Consider the following 21,618-nt stretch of genomic DNA (forward strand, 5'->3'; position numbering starts at 1 on the left):
CCTAGGAAAGCAAGGCAAAATTTGGAGTGTAATTTGAGTAGAGTGGGGTTCGGACTGGGAGTCGTGCAGGCGTGGAGTCTGTTTTACAAACACTTTATTAAACATGAAGTATCTTTCTTGACTATCAACAGTAAGATAAATGAAGTTAATCTGGAGCTCAATTATAATTGTTCACGGGATGGCTTAGAAAAAGAGGCTAACAACGTAAATTCCTTCAGCACACTAAAAAAATTTCAATTAGACAACGCCCCAGTAAAGAAAATTTGGTCGATAACCACAATATTCAATATGCGGCACTTGGCCATAGACACTAAAGAGGCAAATAAAATAGCTCCCACAAATAACCAATCAGAACAAGCAAAAAACGAAAAGACAACTCCACGGCTGAATATCACTCAACCAAATCTACGTCTCCGAGCATTCTCATCACCATCTACTCCCTGGAGCAACGCTATTGTCCACTCACTATAATACTACCTATGCAAATTTCACAATTACAGTTTTCTGTACACTGGAACATACGCAGTCAGTCACGTTCACAGCTTAAAACTAGCACGATCAATATGGTTTTGTAAATCTGGGTTTCATCGTGACACTGTAAAATCTCCCATACTACCGTGTCATTTACCTCAGTCCTCGTGTGCGCACGCACAACCATCTTAAGCTACTATTTTGGGTGCACTGTTTACTGTATTCCGCTTGTCCGGTGTTCGCTTAACGTCGGGTTCCGTTGCCTCGTTGCGGCTGAAATCTTATTTAAACTGTTTTAATGTAGTGTTGCATCTGTTTAAAATTATTTACTGTGTGTACAAGTGATTTTTTTCTTTGTAACGCTGCTCCTCCTGATTCTTTCATGCTTGCAAAATTGATGTAACACTTCACAATTGTGGGGCAGCAGTTAGTTTCTGTTATTTGGTATTACTGGCATCACTTATTTCCAGTAAGATTGACGTAGAGAAATTACAGCATAAGTTTACGTAGATTGTAAATCGTGGTCTGGAGAATTACGTGCCTAGTAAGTGGATTAAGGACGGAAAACACCAACACGGTTTAAAATCGAGATTCGGAAAATGCTGAGGAAGCAGACACTGTTGCACTCTCGGATCAAAAGAGAACGCGCAAATGTCGACAAGCGAAGGTTACTAGAGATTCGTGCGCCTGTGAAAACACCAGTGCGCAAAGCATACAACTACTACCACCGGCACAACTTAGCAAAAGATCTGGTAGAGAATCGGAGAAAATACTGGTCTAAGTAAAATCGCTGAGTGGGGCTAAGGCTTCCATTCAGTTCCTTGTTGAGCAGTCTGGTATGGCACTTGAAGACGAAAGCCGAAGTTTCAAATATCACGGTCAAGAAATCGTTCACGCCGGAAACTCATACAAACATACCGTCATCTGAACATTGGACAGACTCCCGTATGAACAGCATTGGAATAAGCACCCCTGGCGTAGAGAAGCAACTGAAGAAGTTGAAAACAAATAAGTCACCAGGTCCGGATGGAATGCCAATTTGGTTTTTTAAAAGAGTACTCTACGCCACTGCTCCCTTACTTAGCTTGCATTTATCGTGAATCTCTATCCCAGCGCAAAGTCACAAGCGACTGGAAAAAAGTGCATGTGACTCCTAGAGGGTAAACAAACGAACCCACAAAATTACAGACAAATTTCCTTAACATCGGTTTACTGCAGAATTGTAGAACATAACCTGAGTTTGAATATAGTAAATTTACGAGAGACCGAAAACCTTCTCTCCATGAATCAGTACGGTTTACAAAGCATCGCTCGTGCTAAACTCAGCTTGCTCTTTTCTCACATGATATACTGCCAGCTATGGTTGAAGGGCCCCCCCCATGAACCATGGACCTTGCCGTTGGTGGGGAGGCTTGCGTGCCTCAGCGATGCAGATAGCCGTACCGTAGATGCAACCACAACGGAGGGGTATCTGCTGAGAGGCCAGACAAACATGTGGTTCCTGAAGAGGGGCAGCAGCCTTTTCAGTAGTTGCAAGGGCAACAGTCTGGATGATTGACTGATCTGATCTTGTAACAATAACCAAAACGGCCTTGCTGTGCTGGTACTGCGAACGGCTGAAAGCAAGGGGAAACTACATCCGTAATTTTTCCCGAGGGCATGCAGCTTTACTGTATGGTTAAATGATGATGGCGTCCTCTTGGGTAAAATATTCCGGAGGTAAAATAGTCCCCCATTCGGATCTCCGGGCGGGGACTACTCAAGAGGATGTCGTTATCAGGAGAAAGAAAACTGGCGTTCTACGGATCGGAGCGTGGAATGTCAGATCCCTTAATCGGGCAGGTAGGTTAGAAAATTTAAAAAGGGAAATGGATAGGTTGAAGTTAGATATAGTGGGAATTAGTGAAGTTCGGTGGCAGGAGGAACAAGACTTCTGGTCAGGTGACTACAGGGTTATAAACACAAAATCAAATAGGGGTAATGCAGGAGTAGGTTTAATAATGAATAGGAAAATAACAATGCGGGTAAGCTACTACAAACAGCACAGTGAACGCATTATTGTGGCCAAGATAGATACGAAGCCCACACCTACTACAGTAGTACAAGTTTATATGCCAACTAGATCTGCAGATGACGAAGAAATTGAAGAAATGTATGATGAAATAAAAGAAATTATTCAGATTGTGAAGGGAGACGAAAATTTAATAGTCATGGGTGACTGGAATTCGAGTGTAGGAAAAGGGAGAGAAGGAAACATAGTAGGTGAATATGGATTGGGGCTAAGAAATGAAAGAGGAAGCCGCCTGGTAGAATTTTGCACAGAGCACAACATAATCATAGCTAACACTTGGTTTAAGAATCATGAAAGAAGGTTGTATACATGGAAGAACCCTGGAGATACTAAAAGGTATCAGATAGATTATATAATGGTAAGACAGAGATTTAGGAACCAGGTTTTAAATTGTAAGACATTTCCAGTGGCAGATGTGGACTCTGACCACAATCTATTGGTTATGACCTGTAGATTAAAACTGAAGAAACTGCAAAAAGGTGGGAATTTAAGGAGATGGGACCTGGATAAACCGAAAGAACCAGAGGTTGTACAGAGTTTCAGGGAGAGCATAAGGGAACAATTGACAGGAATGAGGGAAAGAAATACAGTAGATGAAGAATGGGCAGCTTTGAGGGATGAAGTAGCGAAGGCAGCAGAGGATCAAGTAGGTAAAAAGACGAGGGCTAGTAGAAATCCTTGGGTAACAGAAGAAATATTGAATTTAATTGATGAAAGGAGAAAATATAAAAACGCAGTAAATGAAGCAGGCAAAAAGGAATACAAACGTCTCAAAAATGAGATCGACAGGAAGTGCAAAATGGCTAAGCAGGGATGGCTAGAGGACAAATGTAAGGATGTAGAGGCCTATCTCACTAGGGGTAAGATAGATACTGCCTACAGGAAAATTAAAGAGATCTTTGGAGATAAGAGAACGACTTGTATGAATATCAAGAGCTCAGATGGAAACCCAGTTCTAAGCAAAGAAGGGAAAGCAGAAAGGTGGAAGGAGTATATAGAGGGTCTATACAAGGGCGATGTACTTGAGGACAATATTATGGAAATGGAAGAGGATGTAGATGAAGATGAAATGGGAGATATGATACTGCGTGAAGAGTATGACAGAGCACTGAAAGACCTGAGTCGAAACAAGGCCCCGGGAGTAGACAACATTCCATTAGAACTACTGATGGCCTTGGGAGGGCCAGTCATGACAAAACTCTACCATCTGGTGAGCAAGATGTATGAGACAGGCGAAATACCCTCAGCCTTCAAGAAGAATCTAATAATTCCAATCCCAAAGAAAGCAGGTGTTGACAGATGTGAAAATTACCGAACTATCAGTGTAATAAGTCACAGCTGCAAAATACTAACACGAATTCTTTACAGACGAATAGAAAAACTAGTAGAAGCCAACCTCGGGGGAGACCAGTCTGGATTCCGTAGAAACACTGGAACACGTGAGGCAATACTGACCTTATGACTTATCTTAAAAGAAAGATTAAGGAAAGGCAAACCTACGTTTCTAGCATTTGTAGACTTAGAGAAAGCTTTTGACAATGTTGACTGGAGTACTCTCTTTCAAATTCTAAAGGTGGCAGGGGTAAAATACAGGGAGCGAAAGGCTATTTACAATTTGTACAGAAACCAGATGGCAGTTATAAGAGTCGAGGGGCATGTAAGGGAAGCAGTGGTTGGGAAGGGAGTAAGACAGGGTTGTAGCCTCTCCCCGACGTTGTTCAATCTGTATATTGGGCAAGCAGTAAAGGAAACAAAAGAAAAATTCGGAGTAGGTATTAAAATTCATGGAGAAGAAATAAAAACTTTGAGGTTCGCCGATGACATTGTAATTCTGTCAGAGACAGCAAAGGACTTGGAAGAGCAGTTGAATGGAATGGACAGTGTCTTGAAAGGAGGATATAAGATGAACATCAACAAAAGCAAAACAAGGGTAATGGAATGTAGTCTAATTAAGTCGGGTGATGCTGAGGGAATTAGATTAGGAAATGAGACACTTAAAGTAGTAAAGGAGTTTTGCTATTTGGCGAGCAAAATAACTGATGATGGTCGAAGTAGAGAGGATATAAAATGTAGACTGGCAATGGCAAGGAAAGCGTTTCTGAAGAAGAGGAATTCGTTAACATCGAGTATAGATTTAAGTGTCAGGAATCATTTCTGAAAGTATTTGTATGGAGTGTAGCCATGTATGGAAGTGAAACATGGACGATAAATAGTTTGGACAAGAAGAGAATAGAAGCTTTCGAAATGTGGTGCTACAGAAGAATCCTGAAGATTAGATCGGTAGATCACATAACTAATGAGGAAGTATTGAATAGGATAGGGGAGAAGATAAGTTTGTGGCACAATTTGACTAGAAGAAGGGATCGGTTGGTAGGACATGTTCTGAGGCATCAGGGGATCACCAATTTAGTATTGGAGGGCAGTGTGGAGGGTAAAAATCGTAGGGGGAGACCACGAGATGAATACACTAAGCAGATTCAGAAGGATGTAGGTTGCTGTAGGTACTGGGAGATGTAGAGGCTTGCACAGGATAGAGTAGCATGGAGAGCTGCATCAAACCAGTCTCAGGACTGAAGACCACAACAACAACAACAACATGGTTGAAGGGCAACAGGCCGATTCCTTATTTCTAGATTTCCAGAAAGCGTTTGACACGGTACCCAACTACAAACTGCTAACGAAGCTACATGCATATGGAATAGGTTAACAGAAATTTTAGTGGCTCGAAGACTTCGTAAATTATAGAACCCAGTGTGTTGTCCTCGATGGCGAAGGTTCAGGTTCATCACAGATAATGGTATCGTCAGGAGTGCCCGAGGGAATTGTAATGGTATCCCTGTTATTTTCTACATACATAAATGATTTGGCGGACAGGGTGAGAGGCAGTCTGTTGTTTGCTGATGATGCCGTGGTGTACGGTAAGATGTCGAAGTTGTGTGACTGTAGGAAGATACAATACAATACAACATGACTTCGACAAAATTTCTGGTTGATGTGATGAATGGCAGCTAGCTCTGAATGTCGAAAAATGTGAGTTAATGCAGATGAGTATAAAAACAAACCCGTAATGTTCGAATGCAGCATTAGTTGTGTCCTGCTTGACACAGTCACGTGTTTCAAATATCTGGGCGTAACAGTGCAAAGAGATACGGAATGGAACGAGCGTGTGAGGACTGTGGTAGAGAGACAAATGGTCGACTTCGGTTTATTGGGAGAATACTAGGAAGGTGTGGTTCATCTGTGAAGGAGACTGCGTACAGGACACTGGTTCGATCCTGAGTACCAGGTCGGATTAAAGGAAGATACAGAAGGAATTGAGGGGTGCACTGCTAGATTTGTTACTGGTAGGTTCAAACAACATGCAAGTGTTACGGATATGCTACGGGAACTCAAATGGGAATTCCTGGAGGAAAGGCGACGTTCTTTTCGAGGAACACTATTGAGAAAATTCAGACAACCAATATTTGAAGCTGACTGCAGAAAGATTCTGTTGCCTCCAACATACATTGCGCATAAGGATCATGTAGATAAGACATGAGAAAACAGGGTTGATACAGAGGCATATAGGTAGTCGTTTTTCCCTCGTTCTATCTGTGAGTGGAGCAGGAAAGGAAATGACTAGCATTGGTATGGGGTACCTTCTGCCACGCGTCATAAGGTGGGTTGTGGAGTACCGATGTGGATGTACATCTCCAAACGGACAACTTTAGGAATTTATTTTTAAATTTTGGCTGAAGTTATTACAGTCTCTTTCCTATTTATTGATTTTGTTAGGTTTGATTAAATATTTAAATCATGAATGTTTTTCTTAATTTACACTGTATTTAATTGCTGAATTTTATTAATTCAACCTGTTTATATTTTGAGTCTTAAAATTTAAGATTAAAATTTTCCTTTTAATTAATGTGATCTGCTTCAATCGTAATAGTTGTGAGTTTAATAAATCACTTTTCCATGTGTGTACATCACCAGTGATTCCAGAATTAAATTTTCATTCTGCAGCAGAGTGTGGGCTGATATGAAACTTCCTGGAGGATACTGTGTGCCGGACCAAGAGACTAATTTGGGACCTTGGCCTTTCACAAGCAAGTACTCTACCGATTGAGCTTCCCAAGCATGACTCACGACCTGTCCGCAGCAAACTTCACAGAAGATCTTCTGTGAAACTCGCCAGACTAGCAGTCCAGGAAGAAAAGATATTGCGGAGACATTGCTTAGCCACAGTCTCATGGAAATTTCCTATTCTTCTTCTTCTTCTGTACCGTCATCCATGTTGAGCGACGGTGCTCTCGAGGACCTTGTGAAGCAGCTTTGCATTCCAATCGTTGGCGGTTGAATAAATCCTGATTTACTTGAACATTAGTACCCATTTCTCTCCCTGCCTTCCTCTCCATGTGTTTCCGTGTGCTGTAGAATTCTTCAACGAGATAATTGCCATGCGATGGATCAAGTGCTGCAGCCAAGTCCTGAACCACCTGAGTCAACGCTGCCGCAGTTGCCCATTAGTAATTACCAATAATCATCATATGCAGGAAATGCCCATATCCATTTCCACAGTGAGCTAATGGGGGAGCATGCCAGTCATTGAGGAGTAGAAACGTGAGTAGTAGTAGAAGTAGCAGCAGCAATAGTTCTTCCTATTATTCTATAATACTAATATTGTGCCACGTAATTGCAAGCCTGCATCACTAACGTGATGTATTCTTGTCTGCTTGTAGGTACACTCGACGATGAATTCCGGATGAGCCCATTGTCCAGCATTAGTTCTTGGGGCATGAAGCTTGTCATTGAAAAATGAATATGTGAGTAGTAGACCTTTCTATTCTGCTTCTACAGTACTGATAACAACGCCCAACACATGACTGCTTGCATGGACTACTAACGTGATGTGTTCTTGTTTGTTTCTATGTGCACTCGATAACATCAGCCAGGGGAGTGTCGATCCACGGGTAGGGCTGGACCAAATAATGCTGGAGGTATTGGCCAATAGGATCCCATGGACTGATTCAGATGCAGCAAATTCTGACCATGAGTAAGAACACTATACACACATTCAACTTTATTTTATTAATTAAGAATGATACTTAATATTTTTTTCCTTCTCCTTTGTTTGTAGGTTATACGGGTGGTGAAAGTGCACCTGCAGCTGGATGTGCAGCGACCCAGCAACCCATCTGTGATGACATACAGGCAGCCAAGTTCGTCATCTGTAATGATGTCCCCACAGCCTGATCAGTCATCAGCCCAGTCTGCCGACGCCCCAGGCCAATCCGTCACCATGGCATGGCATTACAGTTCTGCCTCATTTGCCGTGGTCTCAACCGTGCTCTCTGCACCCTCGCCCACCTCGCAATGTCACCACCACCATCACCATCACCAAAAATTATCAACACATTCTGTTGCACCTAGCAGCAGCAGCAGACCTGCCCAAACTAATATGTATCTTCAAGTAAATTCTGAGATCACAATGACTACAATTGGTGCTGCATTTGAGGACTGGATCTCACTTGCCCGCATTAATAACTCGAACGCAGGCTACTGAGATACGGCCGCTTTCCTCAATGCTCGTCAAGCTGTACTGTAAAGTGAGCTCCTTAGGAACATCAATGATGTTTGGTATCTTACCATTAATGAAGAGAACACGGCAAGTGCCATCACCTGATTTCTCAATAACTTCACACAGTCAAGATAAATGAACACGTGTCTTGGCTTATCTGTAGGTACTCGATCATTTCTGCGAAAATGACGCTTAAAGTTTTCGCCATAATTTATATGTCTTTTAGTACGCAGGTCATTGAACCAAAGTGATGAAGTGGCTAGCGTTACAGCTTCACAGTTTTGTGCACCATGTTGGAAACATGATTTTTTAAAATTTTATTTTACTTGTGTATAAGTTCGTAGGAAGTTACTACACAAATTTTTCTTATCAAATTAGAGGATACAAGGGTGATATATTAACTGTGAAATTACAACTAGGTTTCACAATAAGTGACATACATTAATTATGCAATATATGTGTGTATGGTATTTTCAGAGTTTACAGTCTTTTTAAATTCTCACACTCCAATATTTCATTCTTTTATCTATTCATAAATTAATTATTACATTTATTCTTACGTTTATTCTTCAGGAAGAAGTGGTGCATTCCCTTGGATGATACCAATTGTAGAAACATTCGAAACTTAGAAATTCTGAACACCATAAGCAATGCATGAAGGCTGATTTACCATAGTGACATTTCTTTGGACAGAAACGTCGCAAACACTGCTGAATTTCATGAATACGCAGTAATACTGCTGCAACCCACGCACAAAGGATCATTTTTCCGAAAATTGGCGTTTACAACTGATTACGAATCAGGACGAACTACAGAAATTTCCCCGAAAACAATTTCAAATAACTTCCCTTTTTGTATATCATTCACCAGACAAATAACTTGTAGATAAATAACGACAACATTATTTCGACATACAATGGAAAAATTCATGTCGTAATCTTCTTTGGACATGGGTAGATAAATGAGAAACAAAAGTAAAATTATTAATTGTATTCTCCTCGTAAGTAAAAAGCAATTCTGTACGGTGAAATCACGCACCCCCTCCCCTCTCCAAAAACAAGATTGCACTTATGCTGCTGGTGAGGAGAAGAGCATCACCCAAATTTCGGGGGTGGGGGTGGTGGTTAATGGAGTGATATTGCAAGGCAGGTCGATCGCTGAGTTGTTAGGAATTTTTATCAAGAGCGTCATCCTGGGCCATTTTTCCGAAATGCAGGGAAGAGGTCCAGGTAAAGCACCCAGCTGCATACACCACCTTGATATATATTTGCATTTATTTGGTCCACTTATTAGGGGAGGGGGTCCTGTTACAGCCCTCTTCCGAACGATATTGCCGCTAAATGCGCTTTCATTAATGTCCAGAATCTGATACTGACGTATGTTGCTTTGCATGTTCACTTCTGGTTAGCGACAGAAATTACTCAACTAACACGCAGCATAAAGTCAATATGAAATCTGATATCTATGGGCGTTTCAATTTCCAAGCCACCTAATTCCCTGTAAAGCTCCAGGACCTACCACAATTCGAGAGACAGAAACCAGATTATTCAATTCACATATACGCCCTGGATGTTAGTAGCCAGAAGATGACGACCAGGAGCACACTGTGAAGGGCAAAGAAATCAATCGAAAGTCGATAGACCTCTATTTCTCAAAATTAGCCGGTCAGCATACCAGATACATAGACCTGCTTCAACTCTCCGAAGGCGAGCAGCAACACTATGTGTGGATCAAACACATGCCCCACCTACTTTTCTCCCAAAAGAGTAAAAATTAACAACTCTTTTGCCAAGAATGAGTATCTAGGAGGGCACCTCACTGACTGCTCGACCCAGGAACCCAAACATGTAAAAATACCTACTGAGGATAAAAAATTTCTTACAATGTAAGAATGCTCGCCATCAAGAGCAATGCCCATTTTGTCGTTTACTACAATTCTGAGTGCCTCCTACCAGCTGTGGCACACTGTGAAGCTGACCCGTCTGCCTTCCACCCTTCCTTCACATAACAGCACGTACCGTATGTGGCAGCGTATCAAGTTGTATGCTCGTAAGATTCTAGTCGCAACAAATTCGAATCTTACATCTAGGGTAATTCTGCAACATGGTTACTCACAGAACTCGAAAAATTTGCATGGGAAGTTGTTGGGATTTATTGCAACAACGAACCCATGACTGACTCGAAGGAGACTGTCGTCTTGTTTGAACGGGAAGTTCTGGGTCATATCTGTGGGCAGCCACTGAAAAATTCTACATGGAGACCACTGTCATCGAACAGTGAAGTTTTGCAGTTAACAAGGCATGCAACTTTAAGTAGCAAGTGCCACAGCACATACCCGCCCTTTTCTACAATTTGAGGGGGTATACTGCCCACTTTCTCGTACTACACTTGGGTGATTTTGGACTGAAATGTGATAAGGTCAGAGCAATTCCTCACACTGCAGAGAAGTACCTCTCGTTTTCCAAGGAACTCGTGCCAAGAATAACGCTCCACTTCTGGATTCCCTTCGTTTCATGGATGCGTCTCTTCAGAAACTTGCCATGACAATGCATCGGGAAGATATGCTTATCACCAGAGCCACATATTTCAATAATGGAAAGTTTCAGCTTGTGATGAAGGAAGGAGGTGGATTTGATGACTCCACGATATCACATTGCCTGACATACCTCGATTCTCCAGTAATCTGACAGGCACTGATGTAACACACGTGGTGTACGAGCACGTGGTGAATGTTTGGCAGGAATTCAGCATCCCTAATTTAGGAATTTATTCTAGATTATATATGAACACAAATGTACACCTGCTCCCAGACTTTTTTTTTTTAATTTGTGGTAAGGTCTTATGGGACCAAACTGCTGAGGTCATCGGTCCCTAAGCCTGCGCACTACTTAATCTAACTTACGCTATGGACAACACACACACCCTCCGAGGGAGGACTCAAACCTCGGAGCCGCACGGACCGTGACAAGGCGCCTTGGACCGTGACAAGGCGCCTGAGACCGCGCGGCAACCGCGCGCGGCGCTCCGAGACATCTTCGGAAGTTTCAGAGTGTATGCCTGGGCACATATTATCTGAATCCTGCCTTTAGTTCACATGCCACGGCTTTCGTGAGACAGAACATTAAGGAAACCATGTGACAGCATCGAACTGTTGACCGAAGTTGACATGCTGCTCTTCTTCGAACACGGGATCCATGGGGGAATTTGCCAGTGCGTGCACAGGTAAGCCATAGCGAACAACCCGTGAATGAATGAATGAATGAATGAATGAATGAATGAATGAATGAATGAATGAAGAGTGCAGGCCATCGGACGATTTAAGTTACATACTTTACATGGCCGCCACGCAACAAAGTCTACCATTTGGAGGGTTCTGATGGCTGCCTGAGGAAGAAACCGTCGGTTTGAACGAAAAGATCAACGATGTGAATGAGATAGCTAGTGAGAGGTATGTCTTGGAGGTAGAACTGCAATAATTTGCATGACAAGCGTAGCGACTTGCCACTTGACCATAACACCTAGTCCTGCAAAATGGTTCCATCCTGAAGCTGTTGACAACGCTGCACAACGCCAGTGTTGCTAGCTGAAGGAGTGCATTGACGATAACACCAAAACAAGGCCTCCCGTGAAGCGTGATTTTGAAAAAGATTTTTACAAGTTAATGAATAATTCAAGTTTCCAAAGAACCATAGAGAATGTTGGAGAATACCGCAAAATTCATTAGTTTATCAGTGGGACAAGCACTATGGCACAGGAGATTACATTGCCAGAGAAAATTTAAAATTGGTCACCATACTCAATAAAGGACTGGTGACTGTGGAGATGACCAACGTTTCAGAGCAGTTCATGAAGCCTGTGCATATCGGTATATGTATTCTGGACCTTCCCGAACTACACATGTACCTATTTCATTATGACCATACACATCCATATTTTGCCGACCATAAGTTACTTTATACGGATCCAGGTAGTATCATCCGCTACGTGAAATGCTATGATCCATATGGCAAAGTTATAATCCCAAACCATTTGGCACATTTGTATGCGCGTCCGATAATACTTTTGGAGCAACACCTCAAAACAAGAAGATTATTGGCCTGATGAAAGACAGAGCGAATGACTTGCAGTTTGTGGGGCTCAGATCAAAGATTTACGCCTATCATATAAAAGCAGGTGTCACCCAGGGGCAGGCTAAGGGTGTGCACTGTGCGGCTCCAAAGACTCTCACAACTGAGGATTACAAGAGGTGCCTCCTCCAAGTCACTGGCGCAACTCCACATACTGTGGGCCAGGTAATCTTTCAATCGATAAGCCATGAGGTACATACTGCGCTGCAGGTGAAACTGGGGCTGTCTCGTCATGACAAAAAACGGTTCATCTGTGACGACAGGACTGACACTGTACCATACTCTCACTACTCGCTGGAGTGATCGAGGGTATGCCGTGTGTTTATGTGTAGCTAGTTCACGTGTATGTGCGAGTGTGTGCGGAATAGTTAGGTAAAACAATGTTGCTAGTGCCTGTTTTCCATTGCATACTCTGTACAAACAAAATTATGTAAATGTAAATAGAAAGAAATGATGAAACACAGCACAAAGTGATGATTATATGGGGTTCTGGTTCTTCTTCTTTCATCCTTATTTTAGTGTGAATGGTATCTCTGTATGTATTTACGTGATGGTAATAGTTTCAGTGAAAAAAGTATATACAACCAATCTTTTAAATTACAAGGAAAAATAATTTATTGTAAAATAACTTTGCAAATATTTTGTAAATAAACCATAAATTAAGAAAATGTCATTGTTAATAAATATATAAAAATTGTTAACAAAAGAAAAGTTGTCAATAAGGCACAAGTTATTTTTTATATCGATGTTGTTATTTACAAAAGACCCTGACCATTACACTACAGAGTACAGTTGAGCAGGATCATGCAACTGAACTATATGGATAGAAAATTGTTGTTGATAATCAGGAACTTAATTTGCTACTGGTTATAACAAACCCGAAACTCTTCCCTACGATGCACAGACCTCGAATGAAGGGGGCTACACAGTTAAACTAATTATAAACAATGGTAAGTGGGACGAGGGAGCTCTCCAACCTTATAGCACCACTAGGTTGCGTCATTTTAATGTACCCCACTGCTCCCCCCTGCCAATTTCATATCGTGTGGCTAGTGCAGAGTTATGTCACGCCCTTGAATAAAAGTACTTCACTTGCATGCTTGAATAGGACAGTGGTCTCTCTGGATGACCTCGAATATAACTCGCAGATTTGTCTGAGGTGTGTGAGGGTTCCCATGGATGAGGAATGGACCATACACACGTGTCGGCCATTCCGCGTTGGAGAGGGGAGTTGTAGGTTGATTTTGATTATAAGTTGCCCAAGTGTGAAACCTGACATCAGAAGCCCGTGTCAGTGGTCTTGGATAAGATCGTTCCAGAAATGGCACTGATGACCTACTGAAGCACACTGCTGTCAGCTATGAGTCCACAATTTAATCACTGTCGCACCTTCATCGGTTGATTTGCATACGTGTACAGTCAAATTACATGGCAACTAATATGGCCTCTGTCAAGAAACACTGCATAAACGTTAATAGTGCCAACTTTCTCAATAGTACAGAACAACAGGCCCATAAAAGAACCATGAAGTCTCATCTACTCCAGCAATTCTTAAGTTGTAATTTGGTAGGGTATTCTGGGCAGGAAAATTTGCTTGTTTGGCGATAGTGCACAGAAGACACCACATAACTATATTTCAATGACCAGAAGCATAAGTTACACAGGCATACGTTTTAGCATCATGCTCTGAAACAACATTTTTGTTATATCATCTCTATGTATAAGTGACATTGCAAGTACTGGCTCAAATGGCACTGAGCACTATGGGACTTAACATCTGAGGTCATCAGTCCCCTAGAACTTAGAACTACTTAAACCTAACTAACCTAAGGACATCACACACATCCATGCCCGAGGCAGGATTCGAACCTGCGACCGTAGCGGTCGCTCGGCTCCAGACTGTAGCGCCTAGAACCGCACGGTCACACCGACCGACGCGACCGTAGCAGCAGCGCGGTTCCGGACTGAAGCGCCTAGAACCGCTCGGTCACAACGGCCGGCTGCAAGTATTGTTTTCAATACAGTTCACGGACTGAAAACTGTGAAGTGTCCAATAAGTGAAAATGCTTCGCATTCCATGTGATATATGAGGACAACAGTGTATGCGTGCAGTATTCACGTAAGTATGACCACAGCATTCGAATATTTTGTACATCACCCTGAAGCAGTGTCAAAGCTTCGAATACCCTGCACTAATGATGCTATTATAAAAGGTGTATTTCCTATATGACCCGCTTAATTTTCTCTCCACTTGTCGGGAAGCAAACCTCACAAATCCAGAGAGATTAGATCCGGTGTATAATTAAAATAAATGCATTTCTGATACTTAATATGCAGTTAATATAAAAACCAATAAATGCGAAACACGCAACAAAAAGATCAAATGATTAAATAATTTAGGAAAGTAAATGGTAAAAATCCATTACACTGCAAATTCCAAAGGTCTACCAAATTATCAGCGTTTTATAACAAAACATAATGTACAGTCGTATTATTAACACTACACACGACAATTTCATCGTTATACAGCCTACTTTACGTAAATGTCGTATGGCAATGTGGTCTGGGATATCCCCAGGTCGTACAGTGGCCTTTTATCACCTCGGCTATCAAATACGAATTACTAACACTTCGGCCGTTTGCAACATGGCTAAGGAGCCAGGCCATCAGTAGAAATCACCACCGCCAGGAGGAGCGATAAATTAGCAAAAGCGGATGTCAATCCATGATGCTAGATATCCCTGTACCATTCTAAGATCTCCTCCTCAGGTTCATACTGCTGATGGGATTCTCCAATTTTCTTTTACACTTATTATCTTCTTCTTTTCCCTTCTGAAATATTTTCAGCTAACACCCTCCGTTTTCTTTCGCTAAATTATAAGATGCTTATTTTTTGTTACTCATTATTAATTTTTATTTATGTAACAATCTTCGCAATATACGTTTTTAGTACGGAACAAGTGATTTTATTACAGGACCAAAAATCTAAAATGGTTTGTCCTAAAATACTAGGTAAAACTTCAACTACGCAATAAACGAAATGAAAAAATGAATTCCATATTCTAACGTGCTCTGTAAAAATTATTTTATTAAAGACTCGAGCACAACAAATGAAAAAGGAACACTACATGTAAAATCTTTGTGATGGAGAAGTTTACAATTTTAAGTATAGTTCAAAACTGACGCGATAGACGACGTACTGCAGTAAGAGCAAAAGGTGTCGGTACCCCCTTATTCACGTATCGCATTGCCCAACCATGGACCATGGGCGAAATTTGAGCACAATTAGATGATGACTCAGTCGAAAAATGTACATCTGAAGTAGATTTGTACTGACCAGTAGAGTATTTTATAATGAAACGAGTGGAGGCTGGAAAACACCCGCCACCACACACACGCAAACAAAATCACCTCGCGAACGGCTCGTATGCGGACTCAAGTTTGCTGGAACGTTTTATCACATACTTCCACCTGCGACAGTTTTCGTAGTAATTATGATACGCATTACACATAAACTTCATTTTTGATTGTGTTTCTAATAAAATTTCTGACACAAAAGAAACACTACTGTTCCCCTTACAAACGAATCATTTGTCGTAGTAAATCAAAGCGCGACCGTTCATCGATCTTTTTGAGTGCTCACGACTGATAAGTTTCGTGCAAAGCTACTTCACAGCCCGAAGAAAAACGAAATGTAGAAAAGTTTACAACAGTGGTAGGAATGAATGGACATTAAAGTGGACTTGAACGGGTTATAGTTTAAAGGTGATTAAATGAACATGTTTTGTAAGTAGCTCAACACAATTCCGCACCACGAGTCTCTTTCGTGACCAGCATAGTACATTTTGCTGCTACTTAAACGGATCAAACTTTATAAAACTTGCCACATCAAAAGGACAGTTTAATGCTGAAAACGTCGCGAACTAAGATGGCAAAAGAACTATTTCTTTACAAAGCGACAAGTCTATTTGATTTCTGTCGTGCAAGCATATGCAACAGAAATGGCGATGCCTCGCCAATGAACCAGCTGGAACAACTATCTCGTTCGCAGCCCCCTCTTGTTTCCCACGATATGCCCAGCGGTATGTTAGACTCGTCTCAGAGTGTGGAAATAAGGTGAAAATAAATTGAGAGAAGTAACGGAGATAGTGATTGGTCTGGATGTAATTAGCGCTAGCGATAGTATTTCATATTTTATGAGTATTAAATGTTTGTGTGTAACGTTCCAAACAGTTTAAAGCCAATGTCGTTCAAGTGACTGCTTACTCCAAGTTAAAAAATGGTTCAAATGGCTCTGAGCACTATGGGACTCAACTGCTGAGGTCATCAGTCCCCTAGAACTTAGAACTACTTAAACCTAACTAACCTAAGGACATCACACACATCCATGCCCGAGGCAGGATTCGAACCTGCGACCGTAGCGGTCGCGCGGTTCCAGACTGTAGCGCCTAGAACCGCTCGGCCACTCCGGCCGGCTCCAAGACGTTAATACTGGCTTTCAAATGCAGACCATTTTCTAAAGACGCTGAAATACGCCACAAGGAAGGAACTCCGGGTTTCGGTGGCAGACAGCTGACGTGCCTCTAGGCTGGCTCGGGCGCGCGCTCACGTGCCTAGCGGAACACGCTGTCGCCCGGTAATTACATTACGGGCTCGCATCCACTTGTTGCTTGGCTACGTCACGGGGAAGAACCGGCCCGCGGACTGCTGTGTATCGCCAGTGCCTTCCACACTAGTCCGCTGCTAGCTCACCAGCTCCCAGGGGGGAAAAAAGCGGCAAGGCGGCCACAGCCAACGGAACAAACCTCTTGATGTGTCGTAGTCCTGCCTCCCGCTAGCAAATCCCCCCCGCGAAAAAGAGACAAAAAACCACAGTGTTTGTCTCGCGTCCCTCTCTCGTCGTTGTAGTCCTCTCACTTTTTCCGCTCGCTTCTCTCCCCACCTCCGACCTTCGTTTCTTGCCCAGTAGACGGCCCGCTCAACAGGACACGGAGTGGGGGTCTGGGAGCAAGAAACGGGTTTATAGGGGGCATTTGCTGCGTGCGGATCCCTATTCTGTGTTACGCTGACGGATTGGCAACATGAGGAAAACTGGCGTAATAGCATTCTTCGCATTACTTCTCGTAATCACTGGAACTCGTGGTAAGTGCAAAAGCTGTTACTGTAGCACGTTATTCAGCATGTTGAGTTCACTGGTTTCTATCTCATCTTGATCGCGCTGGAAAGGAAAGATTTAGAAACCTTTTTTGTAACCTACGACGGTGTTGATGAAACATATCTGCAGTGTTCCGAAATTGCTGAAGAACGAAATATTCTTAGGACAGGCTCACGCTTGTGAAAATTTTTCTCCTAAAAACGTAAGATGTTCACCCTCAATTATTTTTCTTTCTTATTAAGTCAGCTTCACGAAACCGAGCGAAATGAACGAAGACGCATTCTAAAAGGAAACTACAGATCCTATTCAGCAAACGAATTGTTCCTACAGCTGTAAAAAGGAAGACTGATCTTCCACTAATATGTGATGACCCGAGTTGCTGGCCGCAGGTTCCATCTCAACACTACACAATGGAAATATTGGCTGGGTACCATTTTATACTGACGAGTCTAAAAATTTGACCACATGCTTAACAGCGTGTTGGTCCATATTTGGATAGGAATATAGGTGCGACTCTGAGTAGCACGGATTACGGGAAGTCCTTTGTACGTGTAGAGAGGTATGTGGCACCAGATTTCAACTTAAAGATCACACACAATTCTCGTAAAATACGGGCCGGTGGTTTGTGGGGACGGAGCTGGCGCCCGATACCGTCCCACATATCTGTCATCCGGTCCACATTGCACGCTCTCGAGCCACTGTAGCACGATCCTTCTAACACGGACAATGGTCCTACTGGAGGACGCTATTGGCGTCTGCGAAGATATCAACGATGAAGGGATGCAGGTGGTCCGCAGTAATCTTCACGTAGTCCACAGCTGTCATGGCGCCTTTGATTTCTAGGCCACGCGTGTCCCAGAATCCCACGTGAAAGTCACCCATACCCTAATACTGCCCCAGGCGGTCTGCGCACATGGTGCGGTGCCTGTTTTGAGCAACTCTTCGCCTGTATGAAGGCGTATCCGGACATGACCAGGAAACGTGATTCATCCGACCTGGCGACAAGTTTACATTGATCCATGGTCGATTCTCGATTATCCATTGTCCACTGAAATCGTAATCGACGATGTCATTGGGTCTACATGGGAACACGTGGGAATCGCGTGCTACGGGCTTCCTGTTTCACAGTGAGTGCCGCACGGTGTGCTGTGAAACGCTCGTCCCTGCATCATCACTGTACTCTGTCGTCACGTGTCACAGATCGCCGCCTGTCCTGCTTTGCAGCCACTGTCTGTGGTGAGGCGTGGACGCGCGCCACCTTGTCGCTATTTGTGGGTTCACGGTCCTTCAACCCTTACGACACATCCTCACGACAGCAGTACTCGTTTCTGACAAGGGAACCTCCCCATCGCACCCCCCTCAGGTTTAATTATAAGTTGGCACAGTGGATAGGCCTTGAAAAACTGAACACAGATCAATCGAGAAAACAAGAAGAAGTTGTGTGGAACTATGAAAAAAACTAATAAAATATACAAACTGAGTAGTCCATGCTAAGATATGCAACATCAAGGCACTGGGAGTCAAGCAGCGCCGTGGTCCCGTGGTTAGCGAGAGCAGCTACGGAACGAGAGGTCCTAGGTTCAAGTCTCCCCTCGAGTGAAAAGTTTAATTTTTTATTTTCAGTTTATGTGACAAACTCTTATGTTTTCATCACTTTTTTTGGAGTGATTATCACATCCACAAGAAAACCTAAATCGGGCAAGGCAGAAGAATTTTTTTACCCATTCGCCAAGTGTACAAGTTAGGTGGGTCGACAACATATTCCTGTCATGTGACGCACATGCCGTCACCAGTGTCGTATAGAATATATCAGACGTGTTTTCCGTGTAGGAATCGGTTCACCTATGACCTTGCGATCAAATGTTTTCGGTTCCCATTGGAGAGGCACGTCCTTTCGTCTACTAATCGCACGGTTTTGCGGTGCGGTCGCAAAACACAGACACACACTTATTGCAGTGAACGGAGACGTCAATGAACGAACGGGGAGATCATAACTTTGCGAAAATAAAGAAAGTAAAATTTTCAGTCGAGGGAAGACTTGAACCCAGGATCTCTCATTCCGCAGCTACTAACGCTAACCACGGGACCACGGCGCTCCTCAGCTCACGTTCTCCTTGATGTGGCCTATCTTGCGCATGGACTACTCAGTTTGTATATTTTATTAATTTTTTTTCACGGTTCCACACAACTTCTTCCTGTTTTCTTGATTTATCTGTGTTCAGTTTTTCAAGGCCTATCCACTGTGCCAACTTATAACTAAATCTGATGGGGAGGTTCCCTTGTGAGCTCTCCGTTCCTAAGCGCCGGGGCACAAGAAGTCGAAGTCGCCAAAGTGATCCCCTCATTCGCGTCTGCTCCGCTTAAACACTTCGCTCGCCGCCTCACGTGGCCGCAATGCCATCAGACGGCATCCACTCACGCGGCAGCCAGTGGCCACTACGCTTTAGCTCACCAATGTGCATTCAGCAAGATCCCAGTGTGACTACCTGATTTTGGGAGCGGTGGAGCGGAGGGATAACAGTGTTAATATGGGGCATGATGTCGGGCAACAGTAACAAAAAAAAAATGGCTCTGAGCACTATGGGACTTAACTTCTGAGGTCATCAGTCCCCTAGAACTTAAAACTACTTAAACCTAACTAACCTATGGACATCACACACATCCATGCCCAAGGCAGGATTAGAACCTGCGACCGTAGTGGTCGCGCGGTTCCAGACTGTAGCGCCTAGAACCGCTCGCCCACCCCGGCCGGCCTACAGTAACAAGAACATAATCCTGGAAACTGCGTACGAAGTACAGTGAATACATGATTGCAAAATATAGTCTGGAAGTTTTGCTTACGGTTGCTGGAAGAACGCGAAGACTTACCAGTCAGCGGGCCAGGCACTGAAAAAAAAAAGAAAGAAAAACAGTTATGTAGGTGATCACAACAATGTATCTAAAGGCACAACATAACTTGAGCCTTTTCCGAGAGCAAAGGAATCGGCGGCAGTTGGAAAAATTCGGCCCAGAACGGAATATTTCCACTCGCTGCCAACCCTACTTACGCAGCAGCGCTTAAAGATAGGAGGTGATAGCGTGCTTTCGCTTCCAGCATCCGTTGCAAAAGCGCCAAGTTATTGTGCGTATACAATACTTCTTTCCAAGCAAGAAAAGACATACAAAGCACGAACTACAAACAGCAATTTACTGTTACTCGGTCTTTTCTCCTAAGATATTTTTTTTTTCTCAATGCAGAAGTTGTCCGTTAGTAACTCAACTGATGTTTACGTTACATTAACAATAACCTAGGCGTCTCGTAGGTATATTCGTAAATTACGTCGCACCAAAATTACGGAGGTTCTAGTTATGTGTTTACCACGAAAATTCGTATTCCTTTGTGGACTAGCTACATTTACTTCGCGTATGGCAGAAATTACAATTTATAAAGGACGCCATCGTAAATGCGCAAAAAGAATACAGCTAGTTGGCCATCCCGTGGTGCACCCTCGGTTACGCTAAATGAAGTAGCACAATGCAAACTTCAGTGTGAAATCTCTTTCTAATAGCTCGCGCTAATGTGAAAATCATTATTATTTATTATTATTTCTGTGTGTTCACCCGTTAAACAGAGTGATGAAAGGGCGATGAAGAGTAAATATTTAATAATAATAAATAAAGGCTGTAAAAACAGGCAGGTTTAAAATCCGAAGCGGTATACGGACATTGCCTTGTTAGAGGCGGTGGTGTGTGTGTGTGTGTGTGTGTGTGTGTGTGTGTGTCCTTTCCTTCCTCCGACCTTCAAACCGACTCGCTTATCTAGTTGTAGAGGGACCTAATTATATATCTCATAATAAAAACAACAGCGTTTTAGTTGCTTCTTATAAGCCCAAGGAAGTAACCAATCTTAATTACTAGTTACTACTACATAAATAGCGCATATCTAGTACATCAGTACTGTTGAGTATCGATACGGTACCACAAAATTAGCTTTATCCTTCATTATAAACTAGCTGAGCTTCAGCAGACAATATTCCGACTAAACTAACCTGCTCTAGATGCGTGGCAGCTGCGTCCGTCTCTCTCCTATTCGCAAGAATTATATTTCACTTACCAGTCTTCAGATTCATGTTTCAATGAACCTGACAATATGTTTTCGTGTTCCATTCTAGCTGACAGCTTTTGCGCACAATGTGTAGATACCTGGCATAGTCTTACGAGCCGTTTCCTTGTTCGTTCTCGTTTCGCACTGCTGTTC

General features: G+C 42.8%; 2 protein-coding genes across 8 annotated transcripts in view; one reads left to right on the plus strand and one right to left on the minus strand.

Annotated features, from left to right (window-relative positions):
- LOC126419883 (trichoplein keratin filament-binding protein) overlaps nucleotides 1-21,618 on the minus strand; it is a 791,911-nt gene that overhangs the window by 405,465 nt on the left and 364,828 nt on the right. For 6 of the 7 annotated variants that reach the window (XM_050087143.1, XM_050087140.1, XM_050087137.1 and 3 more), the window contains one exon: nucleotides 20,250-20,267. The exons of the other annotated variant lie outside the window; for it this stretch is intronic. The gene's annotated coding sequence lies outside the window, so the exon portion shown is untranslated. The remainder of the gene's footprint in view (nucleotides 1-20,249; nucleotides 20,268-21,618) is intronic. 7 annotated transcript variants of the gene reach the window in all.
- Nucleotides 17,231-21,618, plus strand: part of LOC126419886 (peptidoglycan-recognition protein LC-like) — a 62,806-nt gene continuing 58,418 nt past the window's right edge. The window contains exon 1 of the mRNA XM_050087148.1: nucleotides 17,231-17,368. Within this exon, the coding sequence (XP_049943105.1) occupies nucleotides 17,308-17,368 (61 nt within the window). The 5' untranslated portion in view covers nucleotides 17,231-17,307. The remainder of the gene's footprint in view (nucleotides 17,369-21,618) is intronic.

This window comes from Schistocerca serialis, chromosome 9, assembly GCF_023864345.2.
Source record: "Schistocerca serialis cubense isolate TAMUIC-IGC-003099 chromosome 9, iqSchSeri2.2, whole genome shotgun sequence".
In the NCBI taxonomy this organism is placed as follows: domain Eukaryota; kingdom Metazoa; phylum Arthropoda; class Insecta; order Orthoptera; family Acrididae; genus Schistocerca; species Schistocerca serialis.